Raw genomic sequence first — 20,080 nt, forward strand, 5'->3', positions numbered from 1 at the left:
ATTTGCTATTTTGTAACAGATTATATCTGCTGTGACAATTGTTTTGTGAATTGGCAAGAAAACCCTCCACTCTACAAGTGCTTGTGAGCACTTGTGGCCTATTCTCAAATTAGAAAATGTGCCCATTGACCCAAAAGGGGTGGGAACTCTGTGAAGTAGTCATATGGAAAAGGCTGTCTTGTCTTTAACCATTGATGGCTTAGAAGTGTCAGTGTTAAAGCTACTCATTTTATTATTAGTGGCTCTGGGCTTTCTTGGGAAGAAGATTTATATATAATGAAATGAATATGTTTAATATTTTCTCTCCACTCTTTTGTGAATGATTAGTGCACATGAACAACATAAATCCAAGATTTATTCTGAAAGAATTTAGAATGGGACAAAGAAATAAAATGAAATCAGATGGTTTATTTTTCTCTTATATTTATTATAATGTGTTAATTATAGTTGCTTTATGTCCCTTTATGCTTCATGTGGCAAACATAAAGATGACTTAAATCTGCATACTCTGTTATTTTTGAAACCTCATAAAACTTATTTAACCATATTAAGAAAGAGAAAAGTGGAGATACCAGCAATGATGGCTCCTTGAAGTAGAATGTCAGGCCTGTAGGCTCCATCATTCTGATGCCCTGCCTGGCCTTCTGCTCCCAGTCTTGTGCCTGTTTATTCTAAGCCCTCAACTCCCAGAAAGAATCTCTTGCTGCAGCACTGAAAATGTAAGATGAAATATTTCCATCTTTCTGATGAAAGCATCTCAATTCCCATTATTTCTTATGAATGCTCACTGTTTTAGGGCATCCATTTAAAACAAAATTAATCTCTGTGGAGTTATTTTTACACAGGAAGAGCAGAAATTCCAAACAGCCAGTAATTGGAAGCACTCCCCTTCTAATTCTAGTGGCTTGGGGCTTTGCCCACTCTGCATTTTTTTTTCCTTTGAGAAGAGTTGCTGGATGAGTAAGAGCCTGCATTTACAGATGTTCTCCAAGAAATTGCCTGCCCTGTGTGGGGACAGCACAGGTAGTTCTAGGACCACTTGGAACTTAATCTTATGCTTGTTAAAAACCACGTTAACGCTCTTAACAAGTGGGGACAAGCAGGGATAAAGAATGAGATAAAAATTTACTTTTAGATAAAAAATAGCAATTATGTACATACAATGGTTTTTAATATAGTATTGATCAGAGAGTCTCTTGCTATCAAATTCATTTAGGATTTCAGGTTGAAATCATTTTGATAATCCTTCAAATCAATTTCTATAAAAATCCATAAAGTATTATATAATATCTAGAATGAGCAAGGAGTGTATAAACTACTGCACTGCCCTTTCAATAATCCTGAGTCTGATTATTAATTCATTTTTACAGATTTCTGTAAATTTTACCTTTTCAGGTAATGGTTTGGAAGACAAACTTTGATGCTGCTGATTATGGTGATACACTAAAAGCCCAGAAATATACTACAAATGTGAATGGTCTTGATTATGGTAGTAGCCTGAAAACACAGAAGTCCAGTATGCATATGAATGGCAATTTTAACAGTATGGTAAGTTGATGGAATTGTTATTCTAGTTTTTTCTGTTTTATATTACTTGGTTTGAAACAAAAGGTATTTCCTACTTTCTTAGATAATACGTCTGCTATATTTATTTAATACAGCAATACCACTGGGCAGTAAGCTGAGAAGATGTGATCAGCCTTTTCTTACCTAGCAAGTTCTGTGGTTGAAGAGCAATTGAAGTTGGATTTCACCAGTCTTAATTCAACACTTTAACTAGTACTTTACATTATGCTAACTCTCATCTTTTTGATGAGAGTTTGCTTTTTCCATAAACAGGCAGTCCCCAGGTTAAGAATGAGTTCTGTTCCTAAGCCTGTCTTTAATTCGAATTTGCATGTAAGTTGGAACTTGTACTTATGAACGGGCTGCGTATTACTAAAAATGGTGGCCGGCGTTGTTCTTCCTCGAGCTGACGAACCACTGAAGCCATGCAATGTTTTCATGAACTGCTGAAAACAGGCTGTATATTAAAAATGTGTGGCTTCAGTGGTTCATGAAAACATTGCTTGGCTTCAGCGGTTTGTCAGCTCGAGGAAGGAGAACACCAGCCACCATTTTTAGTAACAAGCAGCCCATTTGTAAGTATGGGTTGTCCATAAGTCAGACGTTTTTAACCCAGGGACTGCCTGTACTTGCTGATAATATTGTCAGTAGTGATGATAATTAATCCCCAGAAAGATCAAGACAGTCTGGAATGGAAAAGGATTGATTTTGATAATTGGAAGTTTTTAACTGCTGTAGAGCTTTAGAATTTTTGTTTATTTGAGTTAAAATAGATGCGTGCTCTTATTACAAGGAAAGCACTGAAAGTAGCAGAAAGAAACTCATGTGTCAGAACTGGGAGAAGTGTTTTCTTTAGCAATCTGGCTTTCTGACCATTGTCTGTGCATGCTGATCTTTCTTATTCTGATATACTCTGCCATTTTGGACTATGAAACTACTATCTAATTCTCACTACTATTTGAAACAGGTGCCAACATAAAATAGAACTAATGCTTTGCGTTTTCAGCTTTTTTTTTTTAATTATCCCTTGCTTATCATTTCTCACAGTTATTCTCTACTGATAATTATAATTAGTTTACAGATGGAGTTAAAAGAATGACAAAGCAGCAGGCAAAAAAAATAAAAATGATTGGTAGGGCAGGTTAACCATTTGAGAATGTGAAACTGTATGAAACAGTTAAAGGCAAAGAGTAATGTGCAGCATTTGGCTCTGAAGTGGGTAAAAGTGCTTTGGCTCCATAGTGGCCATTCTTTCTTTACCTGTCAGCTCTCTACCTGAGAGAAGAAGCGCACGTACTGGGGCCAAAGCATCCTTGCTTGATTTGGATTCAGATATTGCATCACTAGCAGTCAGCCGGATTGAGTGAAAGGCAAAGAGCAGATAGAGTGGTAAGAAAGAATAAATAAGGTTGGCAACAAGGGAAAAACAGTAGAAGCTTTTATGAACAATTCCTGGGATGGCCTCTGCTGGTCTAGAACATAAATTATGGAAATGAGGAAGGGAAAAAAAGGATATTAAGCTTAGTTCCAGGAGAGTCAGTTGAGCGAAATATTTATTTATTTATTTATTCATACATACATACATACAATTTGTAGGCCAATTGATTCCCAATAAGCAAGTATAATAATTCCAATTATTTTGTTACTATCCCATTGTATCATTTACTTCTCTGAATTCAGTATAAAGGATCCCCCCCTGGGAATTTTGAAATAGGATAAAATGTAAGAACATTAATCTTTGTTACTTAAACTTTTCAAATAGAAATGGAAGGACATTACTTTATAGTAATGTGCACGTGTGCAAACACACACACACATACATACACACTTATATGGACATATATAATAGCTACTACCTGTGCTCTCAGTCTGAGAGTGATTCAGATGATGATATTCAATTATCCTATATTTTCCAACCTTATCTTCTACATTTTTCCTGTTCACTGTTACTGCAGTGTCTTTTTTACTGGTAATTGTAGGAGTCCTTGGTTTGGAAGTTTAAAGAGTTACAAAATACTTCATATAGTGAAACCTTGTTTTGGCGGAGTAATTATTCTTGAAAGTCCATTGAGTCCAGAGAATCTATTGAATTGCAAATTACATCATTTGCATGATGACATCGTTACTCCAATGACACAAACTGCAATGGACTTTCATTCATTGCATGTAAAGCCACTTCAACTGAGGCCCTTAAAATTGAGGTTTCACTGTAATTAAAAAAAATCAATGTAATCTCTCTTTGATAGAAATTCTTGTTCATAGGGTAGAACTTATTTCTAGAATGAGGGTTGTCTGGCTTCTTTCTCAGTATCATTGATGTAGTTGTGTCGGTAGATGTGCTCTTGATAAACAAACGTTTAGTATTTAAGACAAGTTAACCTGCTTCATTAAGGTTATTGATCCATAATGATATTCCTGCACATATCTGTATGTGAAGGAAAGCAAATTGCACACTCATAGAAAGAGATTGGAATCCTACTACAGGTAGTCCTTACTTACTAATTACGATTGGGACCAGCAACTCCATTGCTAAGCAATGCAATCATAAAATGAAATATTACATGATTGCATCTGACTTACAATGTCAGTTTCAGCTGCAGTCATGAAGCAAATCACCCATAGTCATTAAACACAACACAATGTCATATGATTGCGACTTGCAACTTCCTGCCAACTTCACCATTGACTTTGCTTGCTGGAAGCTGACAGTGAAGGTCGCAAATGGTGATCACAGCAGAATGCTGTGACTGTCATAAATGTGCACCCAAATCGCAATCCTATGACTGCAGGAATGCTGCAACAGCCAGAAGTTTGAGGATCGGTCATAAAACTCCTTTTTCAGCACTGTCGTAACTCTGAACAGGTGCTGAATGAGCAGTCGGTAAGTGAGGATTACCTGTATATGTGCTGGTAGTAAAAGCCACATGTTGCTCTTCACAGATGAAGTTATTCATGGATTTCCTTTTACAGATTGTAATGTGGTCCTAATATAAGTTAGGTAAGTGTTCTCTTGCCTATTCTAGCAATCCTATTAGATGTAGCAAGATTAAAAGAGTAGCAAGGTTATAAAAGTAGAAGAATTACATGTTCTTAAGCCCTCCACTATTCCAAAATGTGTATCTGCTTCAAAATCAGGCTCTTGTCCACTGCAGGTATGCTATAATTTCAGTTGTGTATTAAAATAATGTATGTGGAGAAGTGCTACTGAAATACTAATAATAATGTATATGGGCAAATGAAGGTCCAATCCAACATGACTTCTCTCTTCCTCCCATATTATAACAAAACACAAACTCTGGTAAATTTTACAAAAAATCCTATGAACACTGGGGGAGAAATCTGAAATTCGAGTACAAACCATGTTGGAATCATCTTTATGTTTGCAATTATTGCAATCATTTTTCATATGAATATTCTTGGAATACTACAGAAATTTGCTGAAGAACGCATACAATCATGTGAAAAAGAAAGTACACCCTCTTTGAGTTCTATGGTTTTACGTATCAGGACATATAAAAATCAACTGGTCCTTAGCAGTTCTCAAAAGCAGGTAAATACAACCTCAGATGAACAACAACACATGACATATTACACCACGTCATCATTTATTTTACAAAAAGAAAGCCAAAATGGAGAAGCCATGTGTGAAAAACGAAGTACACCTTATGATTCAGTAGCTTTTAGAACCACCTTTAGCAGCAATAACTTGAAGTAATCGTTTTCTGTATGACTTTATCAGTCTCTCACATCGTTGTGGAGGAATTTTGGCCCACTCTTCTTTACAACATTGTTTTGGTTCATTGAGGTTGTTGGGCATTTGTTTATGCACAGCTCTCTTGAAGTCCCGCCACAGCATTTCAGTCGGGTTGAGGTCTGGACTTTGACTGGGCCATTGCAACACCTTGATTTGCAATCGGACAGATGGCCTCACATTTGACTCTAGAATACTTTGGTATACAGAGGAGTTCATGGTCGACTCAATGACTGCAAGGTGCCCAGGTCCTGTGGCTGCAAAACGAGCCCAAATCATCACCCCTCCACCACCGTGCTTGATGGTTGGTATGAGATGTTTGTGCTGATATGACGTGTTTGGTTTTCACCAAACATGGCGCTGTGCATTATGGCCAGACATCTCCACTTTGGTCTCGTCTGTCCAAAGGACAGTGTTCCAGAAGTCTTGTGATTTGTTTGGATGCAACTTGGCAAACCTAAGCTGTGCTGCCATGTTCTTTTTAGAGAGAAGAGGCTTTCTACTGGCAACCCTTCCAAACAAACCATACTTGTTCAGTCTTTTTCTAATTGTACTGTCATGAACTTTAACATTTAGCATGCTAACTGAGGCCTGTAGAGTCTGAGATGTAACTCTTGGATTTTTTGCAATTTCTCTGAGCATTGCACGGTCTGACCTTGGGGTGAATCTGCTGGGACGTCCACTCCTGGGAAGACTGGCAGCTGTCTTGAATGTTTTCCACTTGTGAATCATCTTCCTCACTGTAGACTTTAAATTGTTTGGAAATGGCTTTATAACCCTTCCCAGATTGATGGGCAGCAACAATTGCTTCTCTAAGATCATTGCTGATGTCTTTACTCTTTGGCATTGTGTTAACACACACCTCAATGCTCGAGACCAGCAAACTCCTAAAACATCGGCTTTTCTAGAGGTAGTCACACTTGCTGATGATCAATTGATAAAGGCCATTTGAGTAGCAGCACCTGGCTGCGACTTAGCCTCTTCATACCTGTGGAAGCAGTAAGGGTGTACTTAGTTTTTCACACATGGCTTCTCCATTTTGGCTTTGTTTTTGTAAAATGAATGATGACATGGTGTAATATGTCATGTGTTGTTGTTCATCTGAGGTTGTATTTACCTACTTTTGAGAACTGCTAAGGACCAGTTGATTTTTATAGGTCCTGATACGTAAAACCATAGAACTCAAAGAGGGTGTACTTTCTTTTTCATACGACTGTATTATGATAGCTTTATTGTGATTCTTGTGATAGCACTGTCTTACTCCCTGTGACATGATTTGGTGATATATAAACTTGTATTAAGAATATCAGAATTTTTATCTTTCAACTTTTTAAAACATTTGCAGTAATACCATAATGTACAAATGAGCCTCAGAAACTGAACAAGATTTAGTACTCAAGTTCAGAAATGCTTTTTTTAATCTTCTATTTGTTATGTAAGCCTGTCCATCCCCTGCACTTTGTTAGTAATCTCATGGATGATTCCCATTTTTGATTGTAACATTTTGTTATTTTTATAGTTATTCTTTAAGTAAGCACATTTTTCACCAGCTATTCATGTGCCAGATATGCTTTCAGTTCTGACTTCATTATTCTCTAATTTTGGCAGAAGTTGTTTTTTCCTCAACAACTTTTGGTTGTATTTGTGGGGGAATACAATGGATTTTTTTTTTTTTTTTGAAAATTGGAATTCCTGCTAGGAGTAGCTAAAATTACAAAGCTAGTAGCATGCAGAATGATTTGTCTCTTTTTGAAATGATGCCTTTTTTCTTGAAAAGTAGATCAGTATACATGTCTACTCACAAGAAAATTTCATTGAGTCGATTTAGTGTGAACAGGGTTGTAGCCTATAGCTTATTTTCACAGAGAAATTGAGAATTGTGGAAGCATCCTGTAAACCATCAGTATGGGGAACAGGTGGCGTTTCACTGTTTGGTAAAAAAAAAATCCTCTTTTGCTTATTTACATTTCCTGTTTATTTAAATACTCTGAAAATTCTTTGACAAATTAAGTGCAAAAATGACTTAGTAAAGTTAGTAATCAGCAATTATAATTCAGTCCACATACTTTGGAATATATGATTTGTTGTTTTCTGGTTCTGTCATCTTTTTTGGGTGCAGTTTATGAACTTTGGTAGGACACAGAGCAGATGAGTTAAGACTTTGTATCTGTATTGTATTTTTAATCAACACTGCCTTCTTGGCAGTAGTTTGTTTAATTTATTCAATTAAGATAAAAATGTGTCTCAGAAAAAGTCACGGCAGTTTAATTAAACTGTTGAAGTGGTCTTCATATTAAATATACCTTATCAATTTTACTTCATTTTAAGTGAAAGCTTTGGATTTGATGAAATATAATGGCAGTGTTTAGAAGTCTGTTACCTTCCTTTTTCAGTCAAAAGAAATGCTAAGCTAAATGCTTTTGTTTCAGGATATCTATTAGACAAAAATTCCACTTGGTTCTGATTTGACTGATTCTTGCTTCTTGAATATGACACCTGAAAATCTGTGTTCCATGGGTGGGTTTGAGGATGGTACAGGTTGCTGCTGTACGATTGGATGAAGTTGCATGCTATGTGCCATCCTCTAAAATGTAAACAATGCAGTGCCAAGAAGTAGATGGGCAAAAGCTAAATATGATTAATTTAATGTAAATTGAAATGTCATTAAATAAAGTACAATTAATAATCCTTCCAATGTATTTAATAATTTCCCCATTCTGTCACATAAAAATTATAATTAGAGGACAGCATTTGGAGGGACTGTGGCAACTGTCAAGACATTTGGGAGCCAATGTCATCTAAGTCCCTTCAGTTGTGTGTTCCTGAATTAGAGGATTGTGGAAAATTTGTCTCACTAAATTATTTTCCAATTGTGTATTCCTGTAATAGACCCATTCTTTACTTTTGAATCAAATGGTTTTGTGTAAGTCTCATGCTTCAGTTTTACTTTGTCTAATTTTCTGCATAGTATTTGCTTTATTTTAGCAAAATAGTGCTTCCACTGGATGTCACTCTTACACTTTATGCAGCTAAAGTGAAAATATATTTTACTCAAACTACAATAGCCAGCGTAAAGGCAGAAAATAGAGATTTTTATTACATCCTAATTGGACATAAGCTGTGAACACTAATTTGACTTAAGTGAAATTCTAATGTTAATTTCTCTTGATTTTTCCCAACCAGGATATCTGGTACATTAGACAAGAGACATAATTTTAATTGTATACAATCTCCATAAATATTATATCCTGTCTGATTCTCTTAAGCCAGTCCTGGCCCTGGCACATTTTTAGAATGCTAGAAATATAATTTTCTCCTAGGGAGGCTAGGATGTTCTTCCTTACGTTTCTAAGTTGCCTAAAAAAGACAACTGTCCAGAGCTTAATAAAAAAGACCGTTGTGGCTGTTTCGAACAGTTTAAGAAAAAGCTAGATGACCAGCAAGTTATTCAGTAATAGCTTAAGAAAACTGGTCTAAGTTACTGGAAAAGAAATGTAAACTGTGAACTAGGAATCCTTTTGTCAGATCTTGATACTACAATGAATTGATTTAATGGCAATCAGCATTTACTTGTAAAGATTATAGTGAAGAAAATATGTGAAATACTTTAATTTCAGAAACGTTGGATAAAATGCCTAGTAACTGTCTTCAAGATTATTGTCGAATTTAAGCTTCTGTGAAGAACATCTCTTCTTCAGTCTTCAATGCATTGATGTCTTTAAGATTATTTGTAGATGGATTGTTTTGTCTAGTTTGGCCAACTTAGTCAACAAAAATAATCCGTGATGGACATATAATAGAATTTTCAAATAAAGGCTACTTTTTTCTCCTTCCTGTTGTTTCATTTACAATATTTTAGTGGAGATTATAGACAATTAGTTAATGTGGATTCTTTGTTGCCGATAACTGAACTAACACTCTCTTGTCTATCTTTCCATTTAATATTCTTCTGTTCTTTAAATCCATTACCTATTAGTATTAAATACTTCTGTTCCATTGTGCTGAATAAATTTTGCACTGGAACAGTGAATTAAAATAAATGTCATCTCTTCAGTATAATTATATAGTTTCCCTTTCAAATAGTCCCTACTTAGACCTTTTGGTATTGACTGTGAAGCTCAAAAAGTGCATCTGGAGAATAATTTTATGGCCAAGCAGCCACTTTGTCATTATGCAAGTGTGAACACTTCCTTGACTGAGGGTCTGAAGGCATCAACTTCCTTGATTGAAATGATTGAATTTGAAGTATAAATTTGGAGAGGCTTTGGTTTGAAGAAAACCAGAGGAGACGATGGGAGTCCAGCATGGATTACTGAAACCAGGACTCTTGCATTAAAACAACCAAACAATAGCTTATCATGAAGGCTGCACTGTGAATAGAGAAAAAGGCCAGCCAGGACTTATATGGCTGCCCATCTCATCAAAGTGACTCTGGGTGGCTAATAACAAAATCAGCAAGAAGACAAAATAAATAGCTGGCAGCCAGACAACCATCAACACATCCATTTCACGGGTTCTAACTGACGCTTTGACCCCTATGCCTGGGAGCACAGTAATATCTTCAAGGCCTTGGAAAAGACCAGTAGGGTCAGAGCCAGTCTGACCTCGTGGAGTATGATGTTCCACAGGGCAGGAATGACAACAGAAAAGGTGGTCCCCCCAGATGATATTCTTTAGTTGATTCTTACATTTGTTAAATTAAGGAGTGGTATAGGACTTGAGATTTGGGGATAGCAGACTGAATATCTGGATGCTTATGGTGAAATTGCAAGTAATGTAGAATAACACAGATCCTTATCAAATGTTTGATTGTAGAAACCAATGGACACTGGCAGTAATGAGCAACAAAAACCTGGAATTTATAGACAAGAAAAGGTAAGCCAAACTGAATGTTTCTTAGATTAAAATAAGTTTCTGTTCATAACAGAGACAAGCCACAAACATTTCACAAACGCCCTTTGTCATAGGGCTCTCTTAACAATTTAGAGGAAATCATAATTGGTACACTCTGAAAAGAATCACATGGCTAAAGGACATCTGAATGCTTGAAGAGCTGAGTTTGTCTGCAGATTGATGGGTATTAGAATTTCAGTAACTATAGTTATCAAGAGTCTTAGATAGTTTCTTTATAATATATTTACAAAATACTTTATAAAAATTGTAAAAATATTTACAGTACAATTTTTAATAGGAAAAGGAACTTCTTTTGTGAGATGAGAGCCACATATACTCTTTGACTCCCAAAAGTGGTCAGGGCCAGGACAAAACTAAATTTAATTTAACTTAATATGGTTTATAATCGCCGCCGCCGCCCCCACCTCCTCTTTTATTATTTTCCCTCTGGGGATATGCACAAAATGAGAAATAAACCTATGTGGAATCTCCTCCATCCACTCAATCTCCTGTCCCACCAAGGATGGAGATACATAGCTGGGTATCATCCGAATATGGATGAAAGCTCACCCCCAAGCTGACAGATGTATTTATCATATTTGTATACAGGTTATTCTCAGTTAACGACTACTCATTCAGTGACCAAAGTTATGACAATGCTGAATGAACGGTACTTATGACCAGTCCTTGAAGTTCTGGCTGTCCCAGCACCCCCGCAGTCACGTGATCACGACCCAGGTGCTTGGCAACTGGCTCACACAACAGTTGTAGCATCCTGTGGTCATGTGATTGTGATTTGTGACCTTCCCTGCCAGCTTCCTACAAGCAAATTCAATGGGGAAGCCAGCAGAAAGGTTGCAACCTGCCCCAGTAAGTTACTTTCGCTCCCGCCACTTTCCCACATGCCCTCCCACACTCTGTAGCACCCATCCCGCCCAGCTGCATTCGTGCTGGGTTGCAGCAACCACTTGCACACCCTCCAGAGCATCCACGCCGTGCTCGTGCCATGGTAGTCACCTACCTGCCTGCCAGCTGGCCTCCTTATAAGCCACCTAGGACTTGCAACTTCCTGCTGGCTTCCCCATTGACTTCGCTTCAGGTTTCTCTTTTGCTGTTCCAATTCCTGGAGGTCCCAAACATGGGTTGGTTGCAAGTAGCAGCAGCCACCCTCTTCCTCCAGCAACAAGAAGCAGCAACTTAGCTGCTTCCTGAAAGAGAGGATCTTTAGTAAAAAACAGCTTCCTCATTCAGATGGCCATTCCCCAACCTTGGGGGTTGAAGGCTATATTGGCACAACTCTTTGGTTTAGGCACCTGTTTTTCTCTTAATGTCTGTCCTATGCTTCTCTGTGTGCCAACTTTAAGTGCATATTTCATAAGAGTAACATGTCTCTTGTTTCATTATCTTCATTGTGTCTCTTCATCCTCCACCAACTGGAGATGGATTCTGGAGACTTTCCAGTTAAACAAAAAATTCAAGAAGCTGGAACTGCTTCAACTGTAGAATCAATCCAAAGGCAGCAAGAACAAATGGATGAGATTGGGCTTACCAGTACTCTGCAGCACATTGTGGGACAGTTGGATGTTCTCACTCAGGTAGAAAAGGCTTTGAGGCATTTTGATGAAGTTTTATAGTATTATAAATAGTTTTATAACAATGGAATTGTGCTGATAAAGAAGAATCAGGGTTGAGAATATGATGAAGAAGCTTCTGGATTACTCCGTCTTAAGGTGAAGTCTTAAACAGAAAGTGCTTTTATACTTGCCTTGCTTTTAGTAATGGAAGGTAAAGCAGAATTTTCTGATTCATATCATATTTCATTTCTTTGCCTGTAAGTTGCTAATGTTGAGGAATTCGCTTGTGTACATAATACATGGCTAGCAAGTTCCTGCCCTATGTGCTGATGGCAATGTGCTTGACATTTTAACTTTCATGTGTATTTCATCATTTCTGAAGGAGGCATGTATGTCATTCTTTTCTCTAATTTTCCCCACAATAGGTGAGATAGTCTTGGCTTAGAGATAGTGACTGGTCCAAAGCTGCTCTGTGAGCATCTATGGGTTGGACTTGGATTCTCCCCTTTCTTATTCAAACACCTTAACCAACGTGCCACAGTGGCTCCCAAATGACAGCCTTCGGTATTTTCCCTATACGGACACTGTAGGGGTGGTGGATTTACATACAATGTGACCCTGTTTGGAGTTGTAAGGTGACTTTTTTTTTAAAGTTGCACTGTATGATTGGAAATGTTTTTGCACATGTATAAAGGAAGAGATGAGCAGGCTTCCCATTTCTTTGCCGTTTTCTTTGTTGGCATAGAGCTCATTCAGACTGGTAACCTGTCTAAATGCTCAGAGCTTCTCCAGTCACTTCTCAGAGTATGTCCTTGTATATTTACATGTGAAAGAGAATAATTTATATATGCAGGTGTGATAGTTATTAATTCAATTAATCTACTTTTGCCTTGGTCTGCTCTTTTTTAGAGTATGTCTTCTGCCGTGTTTAAATACAGACATACATATATGCGTACACATATGAAAGTGTTCACATATACACTTTTAAAGGCAAGTGGAATATCTAGAACTGGTATTAGTGGGTATTGGCAGTCTTAGGTTGAAAAGGTGGAGAAGCTCAGCATTGTACAGGAATTTTGTATTTATCTTTTTTTTCCCCGCTCTCTACTCTTCTTTTGGGGAATATCTTAAATTTAGGCTCACCTTCTTTTCAGGTAAATACAGTGCTGTGTGCTGCCTCAGTCGTTGACAATCGCTAAGAGACCTCCTTTGTTAGAGTCCTTCCAGCCTTCTCCAGTATAATGAATGGCTTATTTAAAGAACATCTCCTACAATAAATGTAATATGCATTCATGAGCTAAAATGAATGAGGTCAGGAGTATATACACTGTTTGGCTGGGCAGAGGCCATACTTCTGTTTGTTTCCTAGCCTCAAGGACCCCACTGAGTAGAGGGGTGACATACAGTAGATAGAGCCACATCGTGTCAGTGGCCAGAGCCAAGATGACATGTTGTTGTAGTTTTTAAATGTAGGTTTGTGGATTCTCAGACATTTTAAGTTTTTTAAAGGTTTAAACAAACTATTTATTAAGCTTCCTGCCTAGATAAGTGGGAAAACCTACAATTTTGAGGTGTGGTGAGAGGATTTTGGGACTTCTCCTCCAAAAAAATCCACAAATGAAACGCAGTTCTTTAGGGTGTTTAAAGAATAGGTCTTTAGCAAAGTAGCATTTAGAACAATAACTAATTATTAGAAGTTGCTAAAACAGCTGAATATACAGTATTAGGTTCTGAGACATGTCCTTATTTAATCCACTACAACTACTTTAGTGTGATGTTAAGGAAGTGGGGGAATTCTTTTGGGCATACATACATCTACTTTTATTCTGTTGTAAGCTGTCTTGAATGCCTGATATGGAGGCAGAAGGATGGGAGGTAAATGTTTTTAATTTAATTTAGATTTGCTAAAATACTCTGGATTGTCTCGTTTGGATGGGTGGTACTGCACCCCCCAAAAGCAATATTGTTAAGATAGAAAGCTGTATACATTGAAGGACAGCAGAATTTGTTTTTATTCTATTAAGTGACTTCCATCTGCCAGATGACAATTAGTAGAAATAATGAGGTTGGAATGGTATGATATCTTCCACCACAGAATTTCAGCTAAAGGGAAAAGGGCTCTTGCAAAAAGACAGTGGCTTCCCAATCTCAAGAATGAGGTCAGGCCTAAGTCTTAAAAGCCTCAGTGAAGGAGCATGTTGGAAGAATACAGCCAAGATTGCATTCTTATGCTTAGAATGATTCTTATGCTTAGAAATGTCAACCTGAAGATGAGTTCAGAGAAAGTTTCATAGAAGAATTTGCTTTGGGAATTTAGTAAGACTGGCATGGGGCATATGGCCATAGGTTATTCGGGGATGGCTCGGATCAAGGTGCTCTAGCGTAAAAAGGGAGAAATGGGTCTCTATTGGGAACTCACAGGAGTTAAACGTGCATTAAGACCAGAAATCCTAGCTCAACCTTTACCTCAGCCATGGCAGTGGCATTAAGGGTGATTGATTATCTGCTTGCTTTGGACATGATTGGGTGTGGTCCAGGAGACTTTTGAGTATTACTGAACATACGTAATGCCACACTTGAAAACAAGTTGTAAAAATACTAAGTGTAATGGAGAAATGATATTTTGATCTTTTTATATAGTCCTTTTATTCACATATGCAAAAGTACATTACTTTATTATAGCTTCGTAGCTATAAAATGTGTTTTGAATTGAAAACTTTGCTTCATTACTGAATGATGGCCTCAACAACATCTAAAAAACCCTTACTCAGCCTCAGTCTTCAAGATATTTTGGGTTGAGTAAGGGTTTTTTAGATGTTGTTCCTCCGTGGTGACAGATCCCAGGAGTAGAGCTTTGTTGCTCTACTGAACCTGAAGAAGTTTCAAGCAAGAACTACATTGTACCATAAGCACTTCTTTGGTTAGTACCGTAGAATGAACAGCTGAGGGACCGAAACATATGCCACATTACACCGAAGGAGAGTCTGCTTATGTTCACTCTACTTTCTAACCTATCTGAACTGTACGGTCACGATCACTTTAAATATGTGGTTTTTATCAGTCATAAGGCTTAAACGAGATTAAGGAAGCTAAGGAAACCATTGCCACCAGATTGCATGATTCCTAATATTAAACGTTTAGAAGTCTGTATCATTCAGTAAACCTTGCTGCATGGTATGTTCCCAAGCTATGCATGGGCCGTTTTTCCACTAAGGATTTACAGCACCTTCATAGCATCAGCTAGTCAACACTGAAGTGATAGGAAGCCTGTTCCCATTATTATTTTGGTCCTATGGTACTTAGATATTCTAGCAAATGCTGTAAGTTGTTAGAGTGCAATAATTCGTTATCTGTGGAGAAGTGATAGTTTTTAGTTTTCCTGGTACTGTATCTGAGCCTGGCTTCATTATGTACTAGACCAGTGATGGCAAACCTATGACGTGCGTGTCAAAAGTGTCACACCACAACATTTTGGGTGACACACCAGTGTTCACCAGCACTTAACAACAACTATTCTCCCTGTTTGAGTTACCAAAGAAACTGAGTTTGTTTTACTTGTTTCTTTGTGTAATACGTAGCACCACACATGATTAGACTTTTTTTTTTTTTTAAATAAATGAATATGTAAAGAATTGTTTCTCTTTTGTTCAGGGGTGTGTGTGACACTCCAGCAGAGTCAAGTTAGGCATTTTCCAAATTTTTGACATGCCGAGCCCAAAAGGTTTGCCATCACTGTGCTAGACTCTTGCAAAGAGAGCCAGTTTGGTGTAGTGGCTAAGGCACCTGGCTAGAAATTGGGAGACCCTGAGTTCTAGACCTGTCTTAGTCACAAAGCCGGCTGGGAGACCTTGGGCCAGTCGCTGTCTCTCAGCCCTAGAAAGCAGGCAAAGGCAAACCACTTCTTAAAACATTGCCAAGAAAACTGCAGGGACTAGTCCAGGCAGTCACCAGGAGTCAAAAACTAACTCAAAGGCACCAAAAAAAAAAAAAAAAAGCTAGTTCCTGTCATCTCATAATTCTCTGTGATCAGAAAAACAGAATCTTGGCTATAGCTTTAAAATGGAATTGAGTTCTTTCTTTCTGGTCCCATTTTTTTCTGAGAGCAAACAAGAACTTTTCTCATGTCAGAAACTGCATTGCTGACATACAAATTATTGCTACCACCATGATGACCTTGAATGTGTGTTACTACTTTCTTCAGTGTAAGTCAGTTGCTATCATTCATACCTGTGGAGATGAGTAAAGTATAATTGAGAATAATATTTCCACCAGTCCCTATTCTTCTCCTGCTTTAAGGAAGCTCCTGAATTGCAAGGCAAGTCCACTAAGTTTCTGGAAAGGTCTCCCGCCATGTTTGGCAGAGCATCACCTCTCTTTTTTCATGAGAGATGTCTTTTAGATTGGGGTAGGGTCCAATATTCTTTAATGTTTTGGATACTGGAGACAACATTTATGCTGGAGTGGTGAAGCAAATATATAAAAGAGCAAGTTTGTTCTTCCTGAGGCAGTTGGATCAATTAATAGGAGAAGCAGAGTTGGAAAAAGGATGGCAATTCTCCATCCTTTTTGCTTGATGAGCCTTAGACTGTATTTTCTTTTCGTGTTAGCTTTTCCCAAAGGATAAGATAAGTTGTGAATTCTTTCATAAATTTTATACTTTTCTACTTTGATTATTAATTTACCATTAAATCAGATATGCAGTGTGGTGAAACATGTTTTTTTCTTTAACGCTGTGTTTTTGCCAATGCTTAAGTGTGATTTTTGCCAGATATTTGTGTGAATTTATTGCTTGTATTATTTCATTCTGTTGCATTCCTTTCTTAGAAAAAAACCAGCACATATATCCTTAAATAAGATGTGCAGCGTAGCCTAATCTTATACTTATTTACTCAGATGTAAGTCTCACTGAATTCAGTTTTGTTCTAAGTAGTTACATAGAATTGTTGTCTTATGCTAATCCTATAGCATTTTTCTATCATTACCTTTCTCATTTTGCAGACTGTTTCCATTCTAGAACAAAGATTAACGTTAACGGAGGACAAGCTGAAGGAGTGTCTTGAGAATCAACAAAAAATTGCTCAAAGTAAATCTAACTGATTCTCTCCAGAGCTGATGAAGGCATTTTGTATGAATGGTTTTAAAGTGAAACATATCTTATTTTATTAGAATAAATTGTATAGCTAATGATGTTTGTAAATATATTTTGGTTAAGATTAAACTTTCCTTTCTTATTAAAAATAGCCAGTTGTGTTGCTTGGCTTTACTGTCCTGATGTCCAGAGGAGGAAATAGTGTTTATTTAACAATAACTTTTCAAATTGAACAAATATGAAATGAAATGGAAGTAGAAATAGATATTCTCATTTTGAAACTGATAAGCTTTTAGAACTTGTAGCAGACTTGTTGAAATATTATGCGTGGGTGCATTCATGCATATGGCATACTGTGGGAGTTTTTTATTAAAAAATAGAAGAGGTCTCTATTAGAAATGCGCTGCAAACACTCCAAATTTAAAGGAAAAAAAAAAAACCATGACTGGTGCTTTGTGGAGATTCTGCTTGGAATCTCAAGTGCCAGAAGAGCATCTGAAATGTTATTTACGCAGAGAGGTCCATGGTTTATATCCATCTTTCTGTGTCTTACTTTTTTTCCAGGAGCTCAAGGTGTTTTATTTGGAGGAATGTTCCATCCCCCACTTACTTTTATTCCTAATATAAGAAATTTGCGGGGTAGGTTGGGCTGAGAGATGAGACCATCTGCTTAAAGTCACCCATTGAGCTTCCATGGCTGAGGGTGGACTTGCACTTGGATCTTCCTCATCCTGTCCAACATCTAAATGGACACACCATGTTCACTCACATATTTTTGAATACGCTGGGATTGAAAATAGTAAGCTTGTCTGTAAAATAAAGTGCATTACACGTATTTTAGTTTAATGTTAATTTGAGCGTTATTTGTCTAGTTATCAAATATCAAAACCTTTAGTATATTTTCTCCATTTGTCTGTTTTAGATTTGTATGCCTGTTCCTGGTCATAGACTTGTTTGCCATACGTCTATTACTGATATAGTACCTGTAATTACTTTCCCTTGGAACATTCATTAGTTTGGTTTCTGCTACTGTTTTTTTTTTCATATAGGAGTGTTGTTGTACAGTTTCTTTCCTTGTTTCTAAGCTCTAGGTCATGAAGTCCAGTGGCATAAGTTACTGTTCTTGGAATGTTACCTGTGTAACATTTGTGTAGGAAGAAGTAACACCATGATTTTCCCTAATGTGGAACAAAGTGTCTGATGTTAACCAGGCAGGAGAGGAAGGGTCTATTATGCAGTATCTGAAGTGCTATAATGGTAAGTTGTGTTAGTTTTGTCCTCACTTTGCCAGTGACATTTTTCTGTCTTTTTGATACCTTCTGCAAGCCAGTTCAAAGGAATAACCAGCCATGCAATAGTCATTCCAACTTCCATCAGATTGTCCTGGAATATAAATTTAAATTTGTTTTGCTAACATACTTTTTATATTTCATAGAGTATACTAGATTTTATCTCCCTCCTCTCGCCCCCACTGAGGAGTAATTGTCTGGAACACTTGTGGATGATCTCAAGTCCATTCCTTGTCCGGAGAGGAATTATCAAAGAGCTGGTCTGCTCCCTGGCTCTGCATTCCACTGCGGTCATCGGCTCTGCTTTTTGCGGAGCCATTTTCAGTCTGCCATTTTTTCCTTGGAAGTCCCATGGTAGCCTGTATTGTCTGTGATTTACTGAAACTGTAGCAACTTTTTGAAGGTTTATTTTTTCATCTTAGAGGCTTTTAAAATAGTAACCATTTGGCAATTCCATAAATTCCCCATCACCTTTCATTAGACTATACCACGTATCTCTAAAAGATTATAATTTCACAGCTTAAAATTAAGAGATATTTATTTCTTGGCTCATTTTTGTATGTTTTTTCCCCAAAACGTCTTGTTCCTGGATCCTTTACACCATACTGGAAATGGTCAAAGAGGAAAACAGCAATGAATATATAAGCACATGTGGGACAGTTCATCAAATCTCCTTCACAAATGTGCCTTGTCCCTTTCTATACATTTATAGGAAGACTGGGGAAAGAGCACATGTAGCCTGCATATATACTTTTATTCAGGAGGAAGCCTTACTAAATGAAATGAGGTGGGGGGAGTGGGATTAATTGCAGTAAGTACACATAAAATGGTACAGTACTCTTAAACTAGACGTATCTTATCTTTTATGGCCGTTATGCCTGTGGAGGTACTCCCATGTGGTTCTGAATATCCATACAGACGTTATAACATTCAAGGGCCTCATCCAAATCACATGTTTCTGTGCCTTAGATGTCCCAAAAGGCTAGGCAGTATTTCAAACTCACGTTGAGAATAAGTCACTGGCACTGAAAAGTCTAAGCAGATTTCACCAGTGTGGGAAGCCCAGCCTCTACAGTTGTAACCTAAAGAGTTGAAGTGCTCACCAAGACATTGCTAGCTGAAATCGAGTTTATTGAGGTGTGCTTTGATCTCAGTTGCCCATTAAGTGACAAAGTTTTAGATGATGTGGTAATAAACTTGCTAGTAAGAGTGCAGATGAAGCTGGTGGTCAGCTATCATTACTTTGACAATCTCTTGATGATGCTTATTTATCTAAGTTTCCCCTTTAAGATGAGTTCTCTTTAGTTTTCAGTCAATCATGCTATCTGGCCAATATAACTCTTTATGCATTATGGTCATAATTCTAATTAGTACTCACAGAGTTAGTTTACATATCTTGCAAAACTGTGGTTTGTTTAATTATGGTTTGTTGAATAAGCCAGAGATAGCTAAGTCGTACAACACACTAATCCAGAATCAAACTGCATTTTGACTTAGTGTGATGTGTGAATTCAAGTACATCAGTAGATTCAAATAATATTCCTAATCAGGGAGGATCAGAAATATACTTATTCCTTGCATGTAGTTTCACGAAACAGCTATGTTCCTTATTGTACAAACTGCTCTTTCAGGAAACAACTAAATAGTTAATTGTGCATTGCAAATTCCTGGATAAGCACACCATCAGTATATCCAGCTTAGGAAATGACTTGTGGCTGGTTCTGGAGCAGATGACAAAGAGTTAAGGGACGTTCTTGGCATCTCGGAGGCCAATGCTGAGCCAAGTTCTTAAAACAGCAGTTTAATTTGTTGCCATTAGCTTTGCCAAACAGATGACCTCACTAGAGTTTTTAGTAACAGCTCTTTTCACTTAGATTACTCCCCAGGGCCTGAAGCAAAGGAATATTTTTGGCTCTTG

General features: G+C 37.4%; 1 protein-coding gene across 2 annotated transcripts in view; it reads left to right on the forward strand.

The window, feature by feature from the left end:
- POC1A (POC1 centriolar protein A) overlaps positions 1-17,677 on the forward strand; it is a 30,631-nt gene extending 12,954 nt beyond the window's left edge. Inside the window, exons 9-12 of one of the 2 annotated variants that reach the window (XM_088134047.1) lie at positions 1,396-1,548; positions 10,133-10,191; positions 11,646-11,805; positions 16,783-17,677. In XM_088134047.1, coding sequence (XP_087990173.1) covers positions 1,396-1,548; positions 10,133-10,191; positions 11,646-11,805; positions 16,783-16,881 — 471 coding nt within the window. In that variant the 3' untranslated portion in view covers positions 16,882-17,677. Of the gene's footprint in view, positions 1-1,395; positions 1,549-10,132; positions 10,193-11,645; positions 11,806-16,782 lie in introns of both variants that reach the window. The other variant, XM_088134048.1, reaches the window with a different exon arrangement.
- The last annotated feature ends 2,403 nt before the right edge of the window (positions 17,678-20,080 follow it).

The sequence above is a fragment of the Python bivittatus genome, unplaced genomic scaffold (genome assembly GCF_059951505.1).
Source record: "Python bivittatus isolate LINGU-HERP-01145 unplaced genomic scaffold, Pbiv_v1 ctg000080_np1212, whole genome shotgun sequence".
Lineage (NCBI taxonomy): Eukaryota > Metazoa > Chordata > Lepidosauria > Squamata > Pythonidae > Python > Python bivittatus.